Source organism: Ruditapes philippinarum, unplaced genomic scaffold (genome assembly GCF_026571515.1).
Source record: "Ruditapes philippinarum isolate M1 unplaced genomic scaffold, ASM2657151v2 ctg2452_1_1_1_1, whole genome shotgun sequence".
Classification (NCBI taxonomy): Eukaryota; Metazoa; Mollusca; class Bivalvia; order Venerida; family Veneridae; genus Ruditapes; species Ruditapes philippinarum.
This window is the reverse complement of record NW_026854954.1, coordinates 76,196-97,004: the sequence shown is the minus strand read 5'-3', so window position 1 is coordinate 97,004 and position 20,809 is coordinate 76,196. Positions and strand designations below refer to the sequence as shown.

The 20,809-nt window shown below is 32.6% G+C and overlaps 2 protein-coding genes across 2 annotated transcripts; one reads left to right on the top strand and one right to left on the bottom strand.

The window, feature by feature from the left end:
• Positions 1 to 237: 237 nt before the first annotated feature.
• On the bottom strand, positions 238 to 3,561 carry LOC132741595 (immediate early response 3-interacting protein 1-like). Its single transcript, XM_060729801.1, has 3 exons — positions 3,420 to 3,561; positions 2,993 to 3,088; positions 238 to 2,402 (listed from the first exon to the last, which is right to left on the bottom strand). The coding sequence occupies exons 1-3, from the start codon at positions 3,508 to 3,510 to the stop codon at positions 2,347 to 2,349; spliced, it is 243 nt and encodes an 80-aa protein (XP_060585784.1). The 5' UTR covers positions 3,511 to 3,561; the 3' UTR covers positions 238 to 2,346.
• A 3,863-nt stretch (positions 3,562 to 7,424) lies between these two features.
• Positions 7,425 to 18,471, top strand: LOC132741594 (N-acetylgalactosamine kinase-like). Its single transcript, XM_060729800.1, has 9 exons — positions 7,425 to 7,576; positions 8,753 to 8,841; positions 9,535 to 9,658; positions 10,030 to 10,267; positions 12,010 to 12,108; positions 13,928 to 14,080; positions 15,018 to 15,228; positions 16,404 to 16,605; positions 17,444 to 18,471. The coding sequence occupies exons 1-9, from the start codon at positions 7,473 to 7,475 to the stop codon at positions 17,646 to 17,648; spliced, it is 1,425 nt and encodes a 474-aa protein (XP_060585783.1). The 5' UTR covers positions 7,425 to 7,472; the 3' UTR covers positions 17,649 to 18,471.
• The last annotated feature ends 2,338 nt before the right edge of the window (positions 18,472 to 20,809 follow it).

Here is a 20,809-nt window from a genome sequence, read left to right as displayed (position 1 = left end):
CTCAAAAGTAATGTCTAAAGATCATATTCTAGTACAAATCATAAGAACATTGGTCACTCAGTAGGAAAACGCCACTATTTTTTCCAGTCATCTAAAAACTGCACAGAAAAAAATGTTGAATAAAAGTTAGTGACCAAATTAGAATACTAAAACTATTAACAACAATATCCCCACGCCCCTCAAAGAAAAACAAAACAAAAACATATATGACATGTAATTCAATAAAAAAAATCTGGATACAGATCACAGTTTATTGACTGAAGAATACCTTTTACAAACATATTTCACCAATTAGAATCAATGGCAAACATTAACATATATCTTACATGTATAATGAGATATTAACCATTTAAAGCAGTATGTCTCCAGATTAATGCTCTTTTTATGATTTTTTTAAAACGAATTTACAAATAAAAATATTATGAAGTGTACAAAGAAAATAATTTACACATTGCAAACAGCACTTGCAATCCACATAAATTATTAGAGGTCAAAACAAGCAAAAATAGCCCCTCCTGCATAAGTAACGCAGTAGAAATGTGATAAATCAAGTGATTTTTTTCCTATATTTTACAACCGAATAAAGGCTGTTTTCCCTTGCACAAAATACGTATATTTTCCACTAAAAATGCTAATATTTTCCCCTAAAATGCCCTGTGCACATTCTTCACCAGAACCACGACTTAACAGCAGCTGACTTATATCAGCTAGAAGACAGAAAGCTGCCCCTATAGATAGTCTCTGCTATGTACCATGCATGTTAAATTGAATTGAAATTCTGAATTGTTGGAATTCGATTTTTTCCCTTTTTGATTTATCACACTTTATTTTCCCCTTCAGAAAGTCACAGGTTGTTTTGAATACTGAAAATAAAATCCCTGTAAATACTGCAAATTCAGTCCTTTATCACTCATAACATGTAATATATTATTTGAATCTTGAATCTTTTTTACTTTTCTTGAAATCTTAGACCTTTTTGTCAAGTGTATTTTTAAAAAAAAAATATTTTGGCTCACCTGGAGGCATGCAGCTTTAACAGGTCAGATCAAGGAAAGACTACAATCATTTAAGTCACTATCAGTTTTAGCAGGGTAAAGGTTGGAGATCCACATTTCAAAATGACCACAATATACCTCTTTATTATTGCCATATAATTCAATTGTTGGGCAATATAGTTTATATTAAAAATAAAACAGCATGTACATTTTGTATCTTGCTTTACACCATGAAGAAAATAAAAATGTGTCATCAATTACAATGTAGGTGCATAGTAAGTATAATAATAATTGTATATACTTGCTATACATCTAATTTCTAAGTAAGCTTATAAACCTTAGGAGACTTATAAACAATAGTTGTCATGCATGATGATGCAAGGAGAGGTGAGGGTCAAAACAAATATCACAGTGAGTAAATAATATCACTGTACCCAGTCTTGCTAGCCTATACAATTCAATGTCACATGTGTACCCCAGATTTATTTCCAGTAATTGAACTAAATTTAGATTCAAAAATACATGTTTTCCTAAAAGATGATTATAAAAAGGCCTTTGGAGGCAATATAACAACAATAACACTTTCTGAAATCATGATATTTACAGGGCATTAAGTTTAAAAATAGATTCTTGATAAAAACAAAACACTGATCTTAAACAATTTGTAAGTTGAATATAATTTTAAATGCCATATAATGATGCACTTGCAGATGGACAGATGAATACAAAATTAACAGATATATATATTAATATATATAAGCCTTCATAAGGACATTTTAAAAACTCTCTATCTTGTTTTTCATGGGTTTAATACATGTATATCCAATGTCATCATCCAATTAACACTGAACATTCTATAGTACCTTACATCTGGTAATTCAATCAACACACAATCCTTACATTTTTTTGTATAAATTATTGAGTACATGTATATATAATATAAAGTCTTTACTGAAATAGATGTTCTTTCAAATAACTTTGGTCCATACAAAATAGACAATACACTGTATATACCCAAACACTATACTAAAATCAAATAGTCAATAAATACATGTAGTCCATATATGTCATCTCAGTGCAATAGCAGGTAAAGTCCTTCTAAACTTAATACCAGTTATTGCCCTCAGGTGACAATATCTTCAGGTCATATAATTCTTTCCTATCCTTTTGCAAAGTATTCTATCAGTGAACCCTGGCGTTTTCATATTTGAAGTTTCAACCATTGGCGTTTCATATTTGACGTGTTTATTTCTGTTTTTCATCCATTGCACCAATATCTGTTCATTCACAGTTGTATGTATATATCTTACATTTACAAGTTTATCAAGCATATCCATTCTCTCTCCATTCATCATCCAAGTACTAACATAAATCCTATCACTATAACATTGATGCCTATCAGTGGTACTGTAAAGAAAAAAAAACATCAAAAGTTACAACATGTTTTAACAAAATTTTCAAGGCTTTAATTTTTCTGTCTGAGATGGTCCATTTTGAATTTGAGGTGATCATTTTTGGTTTTACAATATACAATAAAGTTTGTGAGGCCTTGAATGCATTTGAAACGCTAATTTTGGCCTACATATTCATAATCCCTGATAATGGTATAATGTTTCTTATTGACAAAAAAAACACAATTATGTTACATACCAAAAGTAAAATACATTTTGTAAATGTACTATACAGATTAATTATTTCCACAAAACTAATCATTTTAATAAAATATCTATAATGAAGAAATGAATGATCTTCTTTGCCTTTAAATTTTGAGGAAAAATAGCCATGTTCATCAACTCTGACAAGTACATATGTCTCAGTACCATGATTAATGATTAAATACTATACTTTTGATTTGAACTAATGGACTAATCTAAATAATTCAAAACGGGTCATCCCAGCTGGAAATGGGTTTAAAAATTTATATTGCCAACTTTACATATAAATAATAAACTAATGAACAGACATGTACATGTATAGTAAACTGAGAAAGAACTAACTTCTCATAACTGTTCTTATTGAGCGTATTAAATTCATCACTTGTGTTTTCATCCCAGGCTGCTCACCGAACCCTCTCTGATCTGTGCCCCAACCAACTGAAAATATAGAACTGCAATACTGAAATATGTCATTAATGTAAAAAAAAAATACGCTGCAGTGTGGAATAATCGGAATATTTGTTTTCACTTTCATGTCAGAAGAGTAAACCTTTCAATAGAATTCTGACAGCGAAAATTAACAAAACCGTTATTATTAGCAAAACACAAATACGATTCTAGTCTTTGTTCCAAAAGAACAGTAAAAAAATCCTGCAGACTGGAGTACAGTACATAAAAAAATTATCCGAATTATGATCTGTCCGAATTTTATCAACTAGCCTGATAATAAAATTTGAAGTACTCAAGCGAGTGATGAAGGAATACCTACTCTTAGATAAAAACCTTTCTTCGTGAAGGATACACACTGCATTTAAACATAATATTACAGCTTCTATTAACGAATAAAGCCCAAAAGCCATAGTTAAATTCGATTCGTTGGCAATTTAGGCCTGGTAAAATATTTTACGAATACGGCACTGGCACCAGAAGCTCAATGTTTTTTTCCTACAATCATTTATTCATAAAAGTCATTTTACTCTTTAGTTTAATCATCTAAACCATAAGACAACGTTTTTAAAAGGACAAAGGAACGAACACGTAGTTTTTCGGTGATTTTGTTATAAGACAGCAATTTGTAGCTCTCTGGTGACAATGTTCCAATGTAGTACTTATACAGTCCCCTCCAAAAGTTTCCGTACAAACTTTTTTTATTGAAATATTCTAGGTAATTTGCTTATTTTATTAGTTTGAAACAAAAGAGGTACCTTTCAATAAGGTGTGATAAAGGGAGGTAATAAATTAACATTATTTGTCTTCAAAAGTCATCATTTGTGCCCTCCAAACATTGTTTTCCCTTAAACACATGTGTTTGTTTGTGGTACATTTTAATTAACCATAAAGTGAAGTGTACAGAACAAACATTCCAAAATCAGAAAAAAATTAAAATGTAATGAGTATAATAACATTTGATAGCAGTTGTCATTACCTACGATAAAAAGAAGAATGCTGTCACTGGAGGAGAGATTACGCTGTGAGATCATGAGGGATCAGGGTCACCGTCACAGTTCCTGTTGCAGAGATTGCACGCCAGCTTGGAAGGTCAAGGTGAGTCATTCTAAGTTTTTAGTATACGTTTTTGTCTTAAATTAAAGTGTCTGCTAGTGTTGCATTGTTGTTTCTGGCAAACAAAAGTGATAATTTCCCCTTTTTTAACACTCTAAGCTTATGAATTTTGTATTTCATGTCAACAGTCTACGAGACCCTACAACGTCTTCAAGAGACCGGTTCCCATGACCCTAGACGCCCCAAGGTCTCCAACGTGAGGAATGACAGGCTACTAGTGCGAACTTCCCTCCAGAACCGAAAATTAACAGTTCCTGCCCTGAGTCTGGTCTGGCAGGAAGCTGGAGTGAATGCTTCAAATTCTACCGTGAGACGCAGACTTAGTGCCACTGGCCTCAATGGACAGTTAAGAAGCCTCTTTTAACTGCCAGACATCACCAACTGCGTCTGGAGTTTGCTAGACGTTATGAACACTGGTCTTGGGTAGACTGGTCATGTGTGCTATTCACAGATGAGTCGAAATTTAACATGTTTCAAACAGAGGGCCGTGTTTACATCCGTAGGCGTACCGGTGAAAATTTCAAGGATAATTGTGTGATCCCAACTGTGAAGTTTGGAGGTGGTGGGGTAATGGTGTGGGGTGCCATGGCATACAGGGGGACAGGCTTACTAGAATTGATGGACAGTTAAATGGAACAGGATATGTGAACATTCTGGAAAATTTTGCAGTGCCATCAGCCCATCTCCTGGGATATGGGGGCAATTATTGGCTACAGGATGACAATGCGCCATGTCATAGAGCAAGAATAGTTCATGACTGGAAGGAAGACAATGGAATAAGGTGTATTCAATGGCCCCCACAATCACCAGACCTCAATCCTATAGAAAACTTGTGGAGGGATGTCAAATGTGGACTTAAGAACAAATTAAGTCACAACATGGGTGAACTGGAGGCAAATGTTGTGGCATCATGGGAGGCCATACCCAGAGAAAGGTGCTCTCGGCTTGTGAGAGGCATGCCTAACAGAAAACAGGCTGACATTGAAGCCCACAGAGGGCATACCAAGTATTAAGATGCACAAACTGTAATGTTATGAATGAAGACGTTTTGGGGACAATTGGATAATATTGACTAACAATTGACATTAAATGGCATCAGGATGTTGACAAGTGTTGTTTTTGCAGATGTTTGATATTATATTTGAAGATTAAAGAGATAAAATATTCCTTTGCTGTTATTTCATTGATATTTCTTTCATTTTATATGATTTGTAACTATGTCCGGAAACTTTTCGAGGGGACTGTATATCGCCCTTTTGCTCGTTTCTTTCCTTTCCTTTACAGTTGATCTGTAAAATGAACACACGTTTGGAAATAAGTTTGTGTCAAAATTGTGTCAGTTTTAAAAAGTGCGATACTTTTATTTTTAGCATACGCCCCGTGATTGATATCGAATATCACGTGCACGCGTCACCCATCTCATCAAAGAATAGTATATTTTCAGTTATTTCAATGACATAGACTCACACATGAGACTAAGTTTTGTTTATATCAATTAAAAAAATCGACAACTTTACATTATTGATTCAAACAGTTAAAAGATAAACAAAAGTCTTAAATTTTCTTATTTTTTTACCAAGCAAGATAATACAAGAATAAATATAGTATACATCTGCTTAATCATTAATTAAGTAACGTTACATTAAAAGTATGATGAAACACATTCCTAGTTATCTAAATAAAGCGACATCTTATTTTTATTCCATTCATTCGTGCAAAATCGGGACCTGGTTTATTTCCGGTAACTATAAATCAAAATCTATTGTATAACGTTACGAATATATAGGTTATTAGTTTTAAATATTAAGAAAGTTGGCGCAAAATTTGGTGACTGATTTTGAATGCCAATGACGGGCTCATTTTCGTAAATGGATAATAATGGATACATTTTACGTTTAAAAAAAATTGTTTCTTTGGTTAAAAATGGATTTCTTTTTGCTCTCATAACTTTTCACGTGCAGACAGTCGAAGTCCTTCATATTCTAAGAGGCCAAATTAGTTTTGAGGAAATTTGAGAACGATATATCTTAAATGTGTATTTATCAAAAAAGATTTTGAAAAGTATGGCGCATAATTAAATTGCATTTCACTGCATACGAAATAACTGAATAATATTCTTATATTCTTATAATCTTACATCAACTGGAGAACTTTTAAAAACGAAAAAATGCAAAAGATTATGAAGAAACATATTCAGAATTAAACCAAAGACCATTTTTGTGATAATTAGTCCGATTTGAGTTTAAAATTTATTTTTTTATTAAAAAACGCATTTTAAATTTGGGTCATGTTGATTCATGAAAATATTATACCGAATAAAATAATTTAAGGGTGCGTTCAGAGTAGGAATACTTAATTACCATTGGCATACCAACGGTACTAATGCGCGGTACCAACGTAACCATACACAATTATTTTGCCATTAGTAGGCTAAATTACAGACAGACTAGTAGTAATGGTAAAGCTGGCATGTCATATCTATTACGTCATTCAAAATTGCAATTCTGATCTGTTTTTCAAAAGACCATTGTTGTATGAAACTAGGGTGTTTCAAATAGAATCTGGTAAAACTTGATATAATATTGACCTTATATAGTACTTAAATTAAGGGACTCCACTGAGGTCTTTTAACATAGTTGGGCTGGAAATATTCTTTCGATGTGAATGTTCCATTTGATAAAGGTACATGTATAGACCAATAACTTTTTTCCCAAAATAATTATTTTTATTGTGTAATGTGTCAAAAAAATAAAAAAAAGTTTTCCTATGCATTTCAATCAAATTGGGCTATGAATAACACAAAAATACGATTTTCAAACTATTTCTGAGTTTATTTCTTCATTATGTTCTGCATATTTTTCTGCTTAAAGTGCCCAAGCTGATTTATGTAAGAAATTTAAATTTTATCTTTTTAGACTAAGGACGACGGTGGACAGTTCCTTTAATATAAAACATTGAACATAAAAGTTAAGACAATGTAAATTAGTGCAGATTTGCAAATAAAGTAATTAATTCATACTGTGTGACATTTTGGTGGGAAATTCTATAATAAATGCTGTATTCACCGTGCCATAATAACATCACTACATATTGTTAAGAATAATCTGGGATTCGTACCCTAGGAATGTTAAATTAACTTATCTGAATACATATGTACAAAAAGTATAGAATAAAATGAGATTTAACCGTAGCAGATGATTTCGGGTAACAAAGTGTGTGATCTCAAACTTTTGGCACGAATCTATACATATTTTAGCCTATGTTTACCGATCACATGACATTGATTTGCCACGTGATAGACAAAATGGCAGACCTACCTCCACCGGTACAAAATTTAGCAGAAGCGAAAGTAGACCATGACAGGTAAATGCAATCGTTTATATGCGCTTTATTGCATAAGTTTAGACATTGTAATGTCCCATATGACATTTAAAATTGTAAATAAGGGGGCGGGTTGAGGGTTGTCTCGAGATGCTCAAAACCTCGAGGGTGTGTGCAACAGTGCAACAAATCCTACATGTATAGGAGATTAGACCTACTTTTTTTCTCGTTAATCATTATTTCATTATGACCATAGGTGCTTGAAACAAACTTTTTAAAGTTTTATATGGGCTATATTCTATAATAAGATATCTTAATATACATATATAGACCGGTTATGTAAATTATTTGATTATGTGACTAGCGCCTGTGGTCATATTTATAGGACTAATTTTAACTGTGACATCAGGAAATAATGAAATAAATGACTTGTTTATTATGCAAACAGTGTCATCTAATGTGCCGCTATGATAAAAGTACAATCTGAACCAGTCTTGCATTGATATTTTACTAGAAGATGGACTTACAACCTTACCTACTGCGCTACGCTGACACTTGATTGATAGGTCAATATTTAAATTCATATTGCAAGACTAGGTGCCTAAAGATGAAAAACAAAATATGATAACTTTCTTACACAGTAATAGTGGACTTGACCACCAGGTCACTAAGTAATTATCCTAAACGTACTGTACAGTGTACATGTAGCGTATACCATACATGTATTTTTAAGTTTTATTTTTGGTTATATAGTTTGTCACAGATAGCCATGGTTAGAGAGCGTGTTTTTCTCATTTTCTTGCTATGTTGCATTGTCACATCTGCGGGATGCACAGACAACAGTACATAAGATAAATTGCCAAATTTTTGGTGCTAATAATTATGCCAAATATGGGGCAATAAAACAAAATTTTTATCATCAGTATGATCACGTTGTTGCATGACAAAATTTTGTAATATTTTTTAACAAATAGAATCTAGTTCAATTTCATATAATTCTACTGCATGTTAATATGTTATTTTCATGTCTGGGCAATATCTCGCCTCTTAAAGGGAGATTCTGCCCCAGAATGAAAATATCTCAGAATCTAGCTTTTGCACGTCAATATATTTTGACTAAAATAAAATCATGTTTTTGTTTAAGTTATGTAAATACACATGCATGTATAATTTTTTTCAAAATGCAAGTACATTTGTAAAATATAATTTGTATTCCAGGTATGCAAATATAAAGGAGAAGTTTGTTAAAAAGTACAACTGTGAACCAAAATTTTATGCAAGGGCACCTGGGCGTGTTAATTTGATAGGTAATTAACTTTTTATTTTGTAATAATACATATTCAGAAAGGTAAAGCACTGTGGTCTTGAGTGGATTTCTGTGAAACTGTTAAAAATGTTACGCTCCAAAGGGTAGTGGTAAAAATACTGTTATAGTAAAAAAAAGGTTAGTGTTTACAAAAATTTAGTCTTTACAAAATTATATTGGGTTGGAATGGAACAGCTGTTAGACCAATCTGATCTAATGAACACCAATTTAGTGTTTGAAATAATTTTCATTAGCAGCGGATTTACTAGACTGATAATTTAATTCTTAGCCCTTTTAACTTTTTTGAAAGTAAATGTGTTACAATTACTTTGAAATACTGTATTCCTATTTGAGAAAAAAAAAACTGCATCTAGTAATGCACTTTTATTGCATGTAGTCTTAGAGGATAAACTAAGTTGAAAATAAACTATTTTCTGTTGAGAGGAGTGCTATATTTTCAAAGAGTGCACGCATTTCAGTTGGATTATTAATGTTATATATCTTGTAATTTGTACAGTGAGTGGCACATATCTGTGTAAAAATTATAAAGTTCTTGCTGACAGGCATGGTTCTGTTGTAGTGACATACTTTAAGTTGTTATTGCTTCCAAATTATTAAGTCAAAGAACTAAAAAAGAACAATACTGAGAGGGAATTTTGCTTAAGGGTAAAAAAAATATTGTTATTTTTTCAAGGAGAACATATAGATTATTGTGGATATGGGGTGTTACCAATGGCAATTGAGCAAGACATTGTTATTGCTGTCTGCCCAACAAGTGACAATCAACTCTACCTTTCAAATACAGATGATAAGTTCAGGTAGGCTACTAAGTTATTAACATTTCTGTTGTTTTTAAAACTGCATTTATACTAAGATGAAAGGTTAAGTGTCACTCTGCACTTCTATTTTTTTGAGTTATTGCCCTTTGTTAATTTTCATACTTTATTTTTGTCTGGGCAATTTCTCCTAAATTATAAAAGTTATGGAATTGAAACTTCATAGGATAATAGATCTTATTGAGATAAAGTGCAGTGTTCAAAAACTGGTACTCTGTACTTCATGATTTTAGAGTTATTGCCCTTTGTTAATTATAATTCTTTTTTTTTGTCCCGGTCATTTCACCAAACAATGTACCAAACATTCTTGAATGGAGTAGAAACTGTCAATAATTCCTTTTTTGTATTTATAGAGATTTTCAGTGCAGTATGACAAACTTTGAGATAAACAAGGCTAAACCAGACTGGCACAATTATGTGTTATGTGGGGTGAAAGGTATGACGGAGTTTATAAGTCTAACTAACCCAGTTGGTATGCAGTGTATGGTAGATGGTTGTGTGCCCAACAGTGCTGGTTTGTCTAGTTCCAGTGCCCTTGTCTGCTGTGCTGCCCTAGCTACTATGCAAGCCAATAACCAATCAAGGTCAAAGGTAAGCTGGATATCAAATGTAGGGTGTGGCTTTATGTCTTAATTTTTTTCATACACAAAAAAACCCAACTCAAAATGAATTACAAATGTTTATTGATTTTTGTTCTAGAGCTTAGACACATGTATGACATCACATGTATCAAAAATAAACAAACATGTAGCATTACCTAGTTGACCTCTACAAAAGCTATGTAAGTCATTCTTTGCGCAAAAAATGGCCCATTCCTGAAGTCAAGAATGACAACTCTCCTCATCATATTTTTGAATTATTGCCCTTTGTTATTTTTTCATGCTTAATTTGCATATTTTAGTTTTTTAGCCAGGCTAAAAAAACTCAAAAGGTTTTAAAGATATCAGAATGATATCAGAGTGAATAACTCTTGTATACCAGCTTTGTATTTATTTTTTGGGTTATTGCCCTTTGATGTGAATTTAAATGGCAGTGTGTGCAAATTGACTATCTCTTTTCATAACATTTTTCCTGTTCAACACAAGGGTGCTAGTTGCATTGATTTGATCTAAAATGTGTGTAATCTTGTTATTTATGCAATATAATATACATATATTAAAAAATATATATAATTTTCTGATTTATAGTTATAGTTTATAACAATATAACAGACAAGAGCTGTCGGTAGGACAGCAACGCTCGACAATTCTTAGTGCTTGATAGTAAAAAAAGCCTTGATAATGTAAAAATTTTCTAAGTAAAAAAAAGGGAAATTTTTTTTCTTTAAATCCATATTACAGATATAGGCCTTGAAGAAAGTCCTATTATGCTCTCAAAGAAGTGTATAAAATTTCAACTTGTTTCAAAGCCATATGTCAATGGACTGTGAAAATATTTGAGGTATTACAAAACTTTAGCGTAAATTCTAAGTCGAAAAAGGGGCATAATTCTGTCAAAATGTTTGATACAGTTACCTCCTCCTGTCAACAGGTTGGGGTTATAAGTGTGCAAAGTTTCAAAGCCATATGTCAATGGACTTTGAAAATATTTGAGGTATTACAAAAACTTTAACATAAGTGGTTACGCCGACGCGGATGCCGACACTCGGGTGACTACAATAGCTCTACATATTCTTATCGAATAGTCAAGCTAAAAATTAGATTTTTTTTTCTTTCTTTATTATTATTTTTTTTTAATCAGGATATTATATTGCATAAATAAGATTAATTAAACATATTTTCGGTCAAATCAATGTGACTAGCACCGTTGTTTAACAGGGGATTGAGCAATCTATGATTTTTGATCTGAATAGACTACTGGCCGGGTATATATTCCAAAAGACTGACTTTAGACGACAATTATTTAGTATCTATAAACACTGCCTTAAATGTAAAAGGACTGCCACACAATTTTTATCAGTGAAATTTTACTAATAAGTTTCAAATTATAGAAATGTCCATAGGTCATGTTGGGTATTGATTGTTTTTATATCAAAATGAAACTATTCATGTCAAAAAAGAAAAGTCATGTTCATTTTTACATGTACACTCATTATTTATGCTTGGATGGACATAATGTCACTTTAAGAAAATATGTTTTTTGAAGCATTTTACTTGGAACTAAATTTTATCTACATATTTGAATTATAAATTATCTAGCACATAGTAAATAAAGGACTGGAAAATATTTAGAAAAATTTCAGACTTCTTTCAAATTTCTTTTAAAGCATGCTTAAGTATTGATAATGAAAATGTTAAGATGAGTTACAAGTTTATTTTCTCAATTTACAGAAGAAAGAGATAGCAGATATGTGCGCAAGTTGTGAGAGGTATATAGGAACTCAGGGTGGTGGTATGGATCAAGCTATATCATTCATGGCCAGGCCGGGAACTGTAAGTGTCATTAATTTTTTTTTTTTTAACAATGTACTAGTCTTGTTTATCTAAATAGGTACTAAACTTGTCCAATTCAGAACTCTTTTCCCTTATCAGTTTAAATTTTTATAAAAAAAACCCATTGTATTCTTTGGTTAGATAAAGCTTTTCAGCAAGCTAACTGTAGGTCTGTGGTTCTACCTTTGTTCCAGTGTTTACCTGAATAACGCTGGCAGGTGCTTTTGTGGATTGTTTTTAGAAATTATGCCAAGAGTGGTGGCACCGGCCCTGGTCAATGCATCAGACTAGTATTCGAAGGATTGCTGACCACCTGGGTTCATACCCCACTAGGGGCAAGCTGTTCACAGTTTCTGTGAGCAGTACTGGTTGGTTCCAGCAACAGATTTATTAGTATTTCAATAAGCTTGTGGCTTCCAACACAATTAAAGTAAAAGAAATTTGTATAAACTAGCTAAAAGATGATGAATTGTGATGCAAAATTATTTCCCTGAGTGAATAGTTTTCATTTGCATAAATTAGTGGGTAGTTATTTGAAGAATAAATGAACACATATTTGCATTGAGTCGATAACATAGGCAACATGAACAAGGATAAGTTACCATAAGTTTTCAAACACAGAACAAACATATCTCAACAGTTGTCACATACTTGATAATCATACATCATTTAAAAACTTGGGGGAAAAACTTTAAAGAATATATATGCTTGAAAATGATCTGAATATTTATGGATGCTTATTTTCAATAAAATGTCCTTTTTTTTTCGAGATTCTGGAGTTTTTCAGATATTTAAGTGTAATTGGTCATTTTAAAAAAAGTTATAGTACCTTTACTATCATGAATGTTTTTTTATGCCCCCACAATGTGGGAGCATATAGCGTTGCACTTGTCCGTCCGTCCGTCCCGAAATCTTGTGAACGCAACTCCTCTTAAACCGGATGTCAGATTTTGCTTAAACTTACAGGGATGAACAACCTTAATGTGTAGATGGTAGTAAAGGAAGGAATTTTTGCTGCGATCAAATTTAACAGAATAATGGCCCTTTGTTGATTTTTTCACTAGATACTATGTAGAAATTTTGTGAACGCAACTCCTCTTAAACCGGATGGCAGATTTTGCTTAAACTTACAGGGATGAACAACCTTAATGTGTAGATGGTAGTAAAGGAAGGAATTTTTGCTGCGACCAAATTTAACAGAATTATGGCCCTTTGTTGATTTTTTCACTATATACTATGTAGAAATTTTGTGAACGCAACTCCTCTTAAACCGGATGGCAGATTTTGCTTAAACTTCCAGGGATGAACAACCTTAATGTGTAGATGGCAGTAAATGAAGGAATTTTTGCTGCAACCAAATTTAACAGAATTATGGCCCTTTGTTGATTTTTTCATTATATACTATATAGAAATTTTGTGAACGCAACTCCTCTTAAACCCGATGGCAGATTTGGCTTAAACTTCCAGGGATTAACAACCTTAATGTGTAGATGGTAGTAAAGGAAGGAATTTTTGCTGCGACCAAATTTAACAGAATTATGGCCCTTTGTTGATTTTTAGTTTTCAACTTGTAGCACATGTAGTCCAAAAAATATTTGACCTAGAGTCATAAGATTGACAGAACAGTGGCATGTGGGGGCATCCGTGTCCTATGGTCACATTTCTAGTTTGTTTGTTTTTTGCCTGTATAAATAGAACAAAGAAATACTTTTTTACAGAGAAGAAATAATGTACAAGAAAACAAAATAAAATTTGAAATGTCTATAACTTGTATAAATGTTTTCCATGTAATAAACTGTGTTCACTTAACATCTTACAGGCCAAAAAGATTGACTTTAATCCACTGTCGGAAGAAGATGTAATTCTCCCAGAAGGTGTAGCGTTTGTTATATCTAATTGTTGTGTAGAGAAGAATAAAGCAGCTACATCAGATTTTAATACAAGGGTAGTTGAGTGCCGCCTAGCTATGCAGGTACAAATTTCTCTATATCAGCCGTGCCATGACAAAACCAACATAGTGCGTTTGCGACCAGCATGGATCCAGAACAGCCTGCGCATCCGCGCAGTCTGATCAGGATCCATGCTGTTCGCTTACAAAACCCTTTTACAAGTAGAGAATCTGATACAGATAGCGAACAGCATGGATCCTACTCCGACCTGAGGACTGGTATCACAATTGATTAAAGATATACTATGCTCATCTTAGAGTAAAAATTTTTATTCCAGAAATTAATTGAAATCCATGTTATTCTTTCTAAATATGTCTAATTTTAAACAAAGAATGTACAAACTGTGTCTGGGAAGCCACACATCCTATTACAGGTCAAGTAAAGTTGCTAGTTATTTTAACAACACAATATTTTCTCATTGTGTCTACCTATAGTGTGTAGAGTTTAAAACATAAGATATCTACTTTGTGTGTAGTCAAAACATGTTTATTCTATATTTACAAAGAGATTGTGTAGCAATTAGCAATATTTAAAAATATGAAATTTGAGCATAGTAGCCTATATCATAGTTTTTCTTTGCATGCAAATTCTTGTACAACATCATATCGCATTAAACCACTGTGCAAAGATATTTGCTTGTAACTCTTTGAGATTATAAAAGGAGGGCTCTGTCCAAGGCCCATAACTAGGACATGGATTTTGAATGATAAATAGTCCTTTATGAATTTAGGTCATACTTGATCAAAATCTTGCATGCATCATTAATTTTCAGTTATTCTTATTAAATTTTAAACATGTCTTTGGAATCTTTGGATCTCTGCCATTACTGCAGCAATCTGCCATCACTTGAACTGGTTATTACCATGTGGCTACTATATTACATGTATAACACTAGCCACATCTTTTTCCATTTTCAAGATTTCAAATTTTTTTGAATTATGTTTTTTGATTTATTTACAGGTTATGGCAAAAAGTAAAGAATTACAATGGCAGGAGTGCAAGAATTTGGCAGATTTACAAAATAAACTGAAACTTAGCTTACAGGATATGGCTGGAATTGTAGAAGCATGTCTCCATAAAGAAGAGTACTCAAAACAGGAAGTGTGTGAAATACTTGGTGTGACAGCTGAAAAACTTGCAGAAACTAGTCTTAGTGCCAATACTTTACATGGTACAAATTATAAAATTTCTTCAAAATTACCAAGGCTTGAAGTAAAGCCATGAAATAGCCAAGGCAAACTCATTGAAACCAGAATATTTCAAAAAATAAAAAGAAAACAAAAACAGAAGAAAAAAAAAAGCTGCAATAAAACACAATTTTTTCACTCTCTGCAATGGAAACATGGAATTATAAAATAAATATTCAATTTTTAAGATGAAAGTCACACTTGCTTTGCAAAGGTTTACAAGACATCACAGAAATATTGTGTTTTTGCAGAAAAGTCTTCATACATACTTAATGCATTTTTTAATGGTCAATGTACAGTGTATGTTATTTTAATTTATTATTTTTAGCTCGACTATTCGAAGAATATGAGAGCTATTGTAGTCGCCCCGGCGTCGGCGTCCGTGTCGGCGTCTGCATTGGTTAAAGTTTTTTGTAAAGTCAAATATCTCAATTATTGCTTGAGATATTCAATTGAAATTTGCAATACTTTTTTATAGTAACAATGTACATCAGTTTGCAAAATTGCATAACTCTGCCTGCAATATTTGCAGAATTATTTGCCCCTTTGAAACTTCGAAATTTTAGTTAAAGGTCTTCAAAGATATTTATTTGAAACTTTACACATCTACTTAGGGTCATAATTGGAGGGTCATTATTGTATGTCACTGACCAAGTTCCATAACTCTATCTTGCATTTAGGCTGATTCATCTCCCCTTTTCTACTTAGTCTCTTGGTTAATGTTTACATGCAAGTTTTACATATCTCAATAACTATGAAAGATATTTATTTAAAACTTCACATATGCATTAAGAATCATAATTGTAGGTCACTGACCAAGATCCATAATTCTATCTTGCATTTAGGCTGATTTTTCTCCCCTTTTTCAACTTAGAAATTCATGGTAAAGTTTTGCTTGTAAGCTGTTATCTCCGTAACTACTGAAGGGTTTGTGCCTTTTTTGGGACAATTTTATGCATTCATAATAATAAAGCAGTGATTTACTTAATAAAACATCTTAATAACAAGCCTTTGTACGTTTTCGGTCAATTTTATGTATTCATAGGTAATTAGCATTATTATACTCAATAAAACACCCTTGTGACAACTTTTCGAATAGTCAAGCAAATACTGTCCTCCGACAGTTCTTGTTAATTATCGTTGTTGTTTCTTTCTACAGTTGAAAAATTTCGCTTGTATCAGCGTGCTGGACACGTGTACAGTGAGGCACGTAGAGTTGAGGAGTTCCAGCGGATATGTAAGGAAGTACCCTCAGATGCTGCACAGAGACTTGGTACATTGATGAACCAAAGCCACGAGAGTTGTAGTCAACAGTATGAGTGCAGTTGTACCGAGTTAGATGATCTAGTCAATCTATGCATGTATGATATCATATTATATATCTTCTTCATCTATTATTAGAAAAATATGAAGCATTTCTTCCTGCGAATTTATTTAATTTCGTGAACATGAAATTTCGTGGTTTTGTCACAATGAACATTTTCACGGGTACTTAAATTCATGGACTGTTTATTTTTCCAAAAGGTAAAATGTAAATAATGAGATGCAAAATAATCTTAAAGCAGACAAAATGAAATTCAGTTGTATGATTGACCTATCCACAAAAACCATGAAAAATTAGTGCTCCGTGAATAATAATCATTTTGCAGTATCTCTTAAAACTGCTTAAGCACCTATTCTTTTGTTCATTTTATCAAGGTTTGGCTCAAATGTTTCATCTCCAAAACTGCTGAAAGTTTTCTTTATTACTAGGTACTAAAAATAGTGACACTGATTGCTGAAATACTGTATAAATTCCACACCTAAAGCCCTGTTACAGGGGTATCTGAATTATGAAATTTGTTGAAAAACGCAATTTCAAAATTACCAAAAATGGGTCAGAATATGCAAAAAATAACCCTTATTGGGTTAAGTCATGCAATTAAGATATAGTGATTAATTCTGCATAATCCTTAATTGCATATAACATGTAAATTATTTCTTGAATGGCGCATATTTGTACTTTTCTTAAAACATTATTGCATTTTTTATAATGTTGATTTTCTCAAAATATTTTGATTCATCTGGAGGCATGCAGCTTTAATATGATATAAAATATAACAAAAAAAAATAACAATTTCAAAAAAAGACCTGAAATATAACTGTTTTCCACTATGCAATATGATATAAAATTCCTGATGCTTTCTTCTTTTTTTTTAGAAAGTCTGGTGCTATTGGTTCCCGGCTGACTGGTGCAGGATGGGGAGGTTGTGCTGTATCTATGGTTCCCAGCTCAGAACTTTCAGAGTTTCTAAGAAAAGTAAAAGATGGTTACTATGTTGTGAGGGGACTTGAGTCAAGGGTTGATGAAGCTCTGTTTGCAACACAGCCAGGCAGTGGTGCTGCAGTTTATATACAGTCATAAATATAAATCTTCTGTACATTATGAAGCATATATACATGGAAATAGAAAACACAGATTAGTTTCATGGCCTTGAACTTTGAATTAAAATGATTTGTGTTAACATTGAATAGTTTAAGGGTTTTGAACTTAAAATGAAAAAAAAAATAGTTTGTGCAAACAAATTTGGAACTAAATATTATTATAACATTTGAAATTTTGGCTGTATGCGGGGGCATCTGTGGCGTGACGACACATTTCTGCAGGCACCTGCAGGCAAAGGGTTGAGAAAGGTTTTGTGGACCATAGCATCTATGTCCAATCAAAATAATGGACCATGGTTAGTTTTTTTTTAGTTCTTTATGAAACGTTACAAGGTTCTTCTTTGTACATGTGCTCATTAGATACTAGTAGTTAATAGTAACATTGGATAATTATTTTTACATTTCTGTGAAATATATTTTACAGTATAATGTTAATTTACATTCAATATTTAGCTTCATTTCTCAAAGAAAAAGTGGAGCTATTGTCATGACACACTCATTGATGTCAGCATTGGTTAACGCTTTTGGTTAAGCAGTGGTTTAGTTTATAAAAAGTTGTTTTTTTGTCGTAAGATTGACTCTTATTTTGGTATACATGTATTTGTTTTATTTTGAGCTTTTAGTTGTCTTAGCAACTATGTATGGAATTTTCTAACATATTTATCTACCTATACTGTTTATTCATGATTTGTTTGTCTTTTTGCAAAATGTTCAATGAATTACATGGATAAGAAGGTATTACTTTAGATGAAATGTTATAATATAAACCAAGTATATAGGGGAATAAATATAATATGTTGTTAGCCATGTCTTATCATTTATTTCATTTTCCTCGATTAATTCCATATAGCTGATAGAGTCAATGTGTCTGTACGAAAACTAAGAAAATGTCCATGAAAACTAAGAAAATGTCCATGAAACTGAGAAAAGGTCCATGAAAACTAAGAAAAGGTCCATGAAAACTGAGAAAAGGTCCGTGAAAACTGAGAAAAGATCATCAAGAACTTTCAGCATATTTACACTTTCATAGTTTTGAAGAATGAAACCTCGATAATTATAAGCTCCACTTTGAAAGAAAAAAATGAAAAGCTATTGTAATGACCTTCTCGTTGGCATCAACTTTGGTGCCCATTTTCTCAGAAATTAAAAAAACTATTCACTAGAGAACAATGGAGTAGCCAATAATATCAAAAGAATAATCCTTGGGTGATCTTATTTTCAAGTTGTTAAAAAATTATTCCATGCAGAACTCTTTGTTGCCAAGGCAACCAATGAAAAATCTTTAAAACTCATCCCAGAATCTAAGATATTTGGCATGACAATTCTTTAATACTCATCTTCACTGAAATAGTGATAAACAGAATCTCTTAAGAAAGCCATTTAGGTCAGAGCTAAGATATTTGGCATGAAACATCATCTAGTGGGCCTCTATCAAGTTTGCTCAAATAATAGTCAAAATTGGCCCTGCCTAGGGGGTCATGAGTTTTGCTTACATCTTAAAATCTTTAAAAATCAGCTCGAAATGATAAAGGTTAGAGCTTAGATATTTGGCATGAAACATCATCTAGTTAGTCTCTACCAAGCTTATTTAAATGATGTCATTAGGTCAAAATGGCCCTGCTTTGGATGTCGTGGGTTTTAAATGCCAATCTCCTTTGAAACAATAAAGGCCTAGAGCTTAGATATTTGGCATGAAACATTTTGTAAGACCACTACCAAGTTTGTTTTAATTACAGCGCTTGGGTCAAAATTGGCCCCGCCCCAGGGGTCATGGGTATTTTATAAATGTATAAAGTTAAAGCTTTAAAGTCATCTCCTTTGAAACAATAATAGCTAGTGCTAAGATATTGAACATGAAGCATTGTCTAGTGGACCACTTCCAAGTTTTTAGGAAAAACAACAGCCCTATGATCGAAATTGTGTCTTTCTCTGGGGATAAAGAGTTTTCTGTAGGTAGTTAAATCTTCAAATATCATCTACATGTTAACCATAAAGGCTTTAGTTCTAATATTTTGCATCAAACATCGTCTAGTCAACCTCTACAAGATCTGTTAAAATTTTAACTCTTGATAAAAATTTACCCCTACCAAAGGGGGTTATGGATTTTCCTTGCATGTATATACCAAAATCTTTAAAAAATCATCTTCTCTGAAACAATAAAGGCTAGAGTAGCCTGGGATTCAGGCGTTGATATTTTTTGCTTATTCATTACATACGCGCTATTTCATACTCGATCGTCATAGATAACACAACATCTCTGGTTTTGATAGTATCAATTTGCCAAACAGAAGCACATAAAAAATCGACAGACTGGAACCCAGGCTAAGGCTAGAGTTGAGAAAGTTAATGTAAAACACCAACCATAAGGCATCTATCTAGTTTGTTCATATTAAACCCCATATGGAGTCAAAGTTGGTCCCGCTCTGGGGGTCATAGGTTTTGCTCATTTGTATATATAGTAAAATCTTTACCGCCTAAGTAGAAAATTAAAATAACTTTTAAATGACATCTTCTTCTCTGAAACTTGATAGATTTTGTTGACGCTCTACGGAAACTATTATTTGGCGGTCTGTCAAATTGCTTAAATGGTTCTAGTTTGATCTTATAATGGAAATAAGCTTAAAGTGACCTCTCATGAATTCATTTGTCAAAAAGTTATGCGATATAATGTTCTTAAGCAATACATGCCTTAATTCCCTATCAATTACCTAAATTACTCAGTTGTATTTCAAAATAATAATGCCTAAGTCAAATTATGCACCAAGTTCTATGAATCTTTACTGGACTATGAAATTCTTTCTTCAATCTTGGCCCAAACCTCAACAAGGTAAGTTGCACATCATGCTGCCGCTGTCCTGGCTCAAGGGCAAAGTTCGCCTTTAAACTAAGCTTAAAAATTTATAATAAATTATGAAATGGTGCCCCAAAAATAATGATAAGTGGGCCCACATAGAATCACGTGATTACAGTCGTGCTTGTGAAAATGATTGTAACCCCTGTGGCATCTCTAGATGACTTAAGAGCACATTGGTAGAGTGTTTTAACTTGTATAAACTTCTCGTATATGTTTTTTTTTCAAGAAAGTTGCTAATGTCGATTATCTCAACACGTACTAATATGCAATTTTAACTGTGCACAAAG

Bases quoted from the DNA above. Each gene is read 5' to 3' on its own strand.
- LOC132741595 (XM_060729801.1), bottom strand. From the start codon at position 3,510: ATGGCTTTTGGGCTTTATTCGTTAATAGAAGCTGTAATATTATGTTTA. The intron at 3,089-3,419 runs GTAGGTATTCCT...CTATATTTTCAG, and splicing joins AGAAAGGTTTTTATCTAAGA to TTGGTTGGGGCACAGATCAG. The intron at 2,403-2,992 runs GTTAGTTCTTTC...TTTTCTTTACAG, and splicing joins AATAAGAACAGTTATGAGAA to TACCACTGATAGGCATCAAT.
- LOC132741594 (XM_060729800.1), top strand. From the start codon at position 7,473: ATGTTTACCGATCACATGACATTGATTTGCCACGTGATAGACAAAATG. The intron at 7,577-8,752 runs GTAAATGCAATC...TTTGTATTCCAG, and splicing joins GCGAAAGTAGACCATGACAG to GTATGCAAATATAAAGGAGA. The intron at 15,229-16,403 runs GTACAAATTATA...TTCTTTCTACAG, and splicing joins TAGTGCCAATACTTTACATG to TTGAAAAATTTCGCTTGTAT.